This window comes from Gymnoscopelus microlampas, assembly GCF_963454915.1.
Source record: "Gymnoscopelus microlampas genome assembly, chromosome: 19".
Classification (NCBI taxonomy): domain Eukaryota; kingdom Metazoa; phylum Chordata; class Actinopteri; order Myctophiformes; family Myctophidae; genus Gymnoscopelus; species Gymnoscopelus microlampas.
This window is the reverse complement of record NC_139956.1, coordinates 1,364,747-1,367,721: the sequence shown is the minus strand read 5'-3', so window position 1 is coordinate 1,367,721 and position 2,975 is coordinate 1,364,747. Positions and strand designations below refer to the sequence as shown.

At 44.9% G+C, this 2,975-nt stretch overlaps 1 protein-coding gene across 1 annotated transcript in view; it reads left to right on the top strand.

The window, feature by feature from the left end:
- Positions 1-2,975, top strand: part of nfxl1 (nuclear transcription factor, X-box binding-like 1) — a 49,014-nt gene that overhangs the window by 42,500 nt on the left and 3,539 nt on the right. The window contains exons 21-22 of the mRNA XM_084043232.1: positions 135-204; positions 2,351-2,455. Of these exons, the coding sequence (XP_083899358.1) occupies positions 135-204; positions 2,351-2,455 (175 nt within the window). The remainder of the gene's footprint in view (positions 1-134; positions 205-2,350; positions 2,456-2,975) is intronic.

The window sequence follows — 2,975 nt, the reverse complement described above, 5'->3', positions numbered from 1 at the left end:
AACGACCACCATAACTCTGAGAGTCGTTTCATTTGTACACTGTTAACATTGTGTGTGTGTGTGTGTGTGTGTGTGTGTGTGTGTGTGTGTGTGTGTGTGTGTGTGTGTGTGTGTGTGTGTGTGTGTGTGTGTAGGAAGTGGACTGAGGCTGATAAACAGACCAGGATAAATCTGACTTCCTGTAAGAACCAGTGTCCTAAAGAGGTATGTGAACACACACACACACACGCACGCACGCACGCACGCACGCACGCACGCACGCACGCACGCACGCACGCACGCACGCACGCACGCACGCACGCACACAGACAGAATGACAGACAGGCACACACACACACACACACACAGACACACGCTCGCACGCACACAGACAGACAAACAGACAGGCACGCACAAACACGCACACATGCACAAACGCACACACTCACGCATGCATGCACACACTCACATGCACAAACAAACACGCACACGCGTGCTCACGTGCACAAAGTGGAATCACCTGCCTCCCATTTCAGACACTGTGTGAAGAATGTACTGATAGTGTGAGAGTAAAGATAAGAGGGTTTACTACAGACAGACAGACAGACAGACAGAGAGACAGACAGACAGACAGACAGACAGACAGGCAGACAGGCAGACAGTTGCTTGTTGTACACATACAGGTTTAGCCAACAACGAGGCAAGTTTATTTGTTTTAATGTTGTTGTTTGCACATTTCTAACACAAGGCTTTATCACACTTCAGTATGATGAAGCTCTTCAGCCATGTTGTCCTCGTCTACTCACATTTGACCACTTCCACACATTCCAACTCCATGTATATGTAGTTCCAGGGACCCAGGGAAGCAAAGATTTAAGTTAAAGTTAAGTTTAAAATAATACATGTTCAAATATTTGCACACATTTTCCACGATTTTTCCAAAAATAGCCATAGAAATGTTAACAAATGACACAGATGTGTTCCTGGGGTCTATTTCACGAAAGCGGAATTAAATTATCCTGGGTTAAAAGGCAAATCCAGGTTTGACAAGCCTGCGCTGTTCAGCCTGGTTTATTCAGTTCCACGAACGCCAAGCCTGGCTGAGAAGGAGCGACTTTGTCAAGCCAGGATGGTTAAACCAGGCTGAATGTGAGTTCACCTATTCCTATAAAAGACCATGAAAGTCGATAGCAGAGTCCTTGAACTTGACCAATCATGGAGCCCAAAACCAGAGCAGCGTTCTTCTCTGTGGCTGAACAGCAGCACTGCAGCAGCTCATGGAATCATACAAGGAAGTAAAATGTATAATAAGCAAGAAAGGAAACACGGCCACAATAAATAGATCCAGGGAGAAAGCGTCGCAAAGTATTGCCGACAAATAATTAAATGCACAAGTTGTCCATAAATATGCAATTAATTCATATACAAGTCCATAAATATATAATTCAGTTAGGCTTAAACATGAGGAGTTTAAGTGAATGTTGGAATTATAATTATAAACACTTAGAATAATTTTCTAATTTCTAAAATCGAAGATCTACAAGTGAAAAGCTTGCCTTTTGGCGGCCGGGAGTACCCGGCCCCCCGTGTACTCCCGGACCCCCGTTGACCCCCGACAGAGGTCCGGGGTACACGGGGGTCCGGGGGTCAACAGGGTGCACGGGGGTCCACGGGGGCGGGGGTCCGCGGGGGTTCACGGGGGGCCGGGGACCCCCGGCCGCCATAAGACAAAAAAAATTCGGGCTTGTAGATCTTCGATTTTCGAATTGAATAATTGAATGAGAATTGAATAATTGTGGAAAAACTCATTGGTTTACGATTGGAGTCATTGGACTAACAGCTATTTCACAAAAGTTGAAGAACAAGGCACTGGATTAATAAAGCTTGGCTGTTAGCCTGGTCCGGACCAGGCTAACTTCACAGCTAAGTTGCCATGGTAACTAAGGCAGGATTGCATCAATCTTCTTTCGTGAAACTGGATCATTGATAAACATATCCAGGTTTACTGGCTAAGTTAATCTGCCGAGCTAACTCAGCTTTCGTGGAACCGATTCCTGGATAATTTAAGCCAGGACAGCCGATTAAACCCGGTTTAAACCCGGTTTATCCCTAATCCAGGTTTCTTGAAATAGACCCCTGGTCTACATGGATGAATCGGTCAGGATGTCCCGAGGGAATGACATGTTTCTGTCTTCTGACCTCTGACACACACACACACACACACACACACACACACACTAGTGAGGACAACAACTTTTTAGGATGCCTATTTTCTGAATGTGTTCAACACCTGTATATCAGGCATAACTCCAACCTTAACCCCTGTGTGTGTGTGTGTGTGTGTGTGTGTGTGTGTGTGTATTGTGTGTAGCTGCAGTGTGGTCATCGCTGTAAGGAGCCCTGTCATCCAGGAAGCTGTGAGGTCAAATGTCAACACAGGATTAAGATGAAATGTCCCTGCAAGAGGATTAAGAAGGTACACACACACACACACACACACACACACACACACACACACAGTCACACACACACACACACACACACACACACACACACACACACACACACACACACACACACACACACACACACACACACACACACACGCACACACACACAGCCTCCGGGGCCTCCGACTAAAGGGGCCTCATAGGTGTATTAAAGAGAATGTCTCATGGAGACGTGAATTCATGGATAATGTTCATTTTCACATAATGTTTATTGAAGAAGTCAGTTTTACAGGAGGATAAACAATGACAGAACTCTTCTAATTTTCTGTGAAAAAAAACAAACGCACAAGACAAACACAAACCCCCCTCCCAACCCTCACAAGAAAGTAAATGACATGGTATTAAGAAGTACAGAAAAGAGGGCAAAAAGTGGAAAAGGAGAGAGAAAAAAACAAAAAAAAACAAAAGCAAAACCTGAGAAAAAGAAAATAAAACTCAGCCAAAGAGTATCCTAGTAGATGACATGACAGCCTGTATTATACAAAC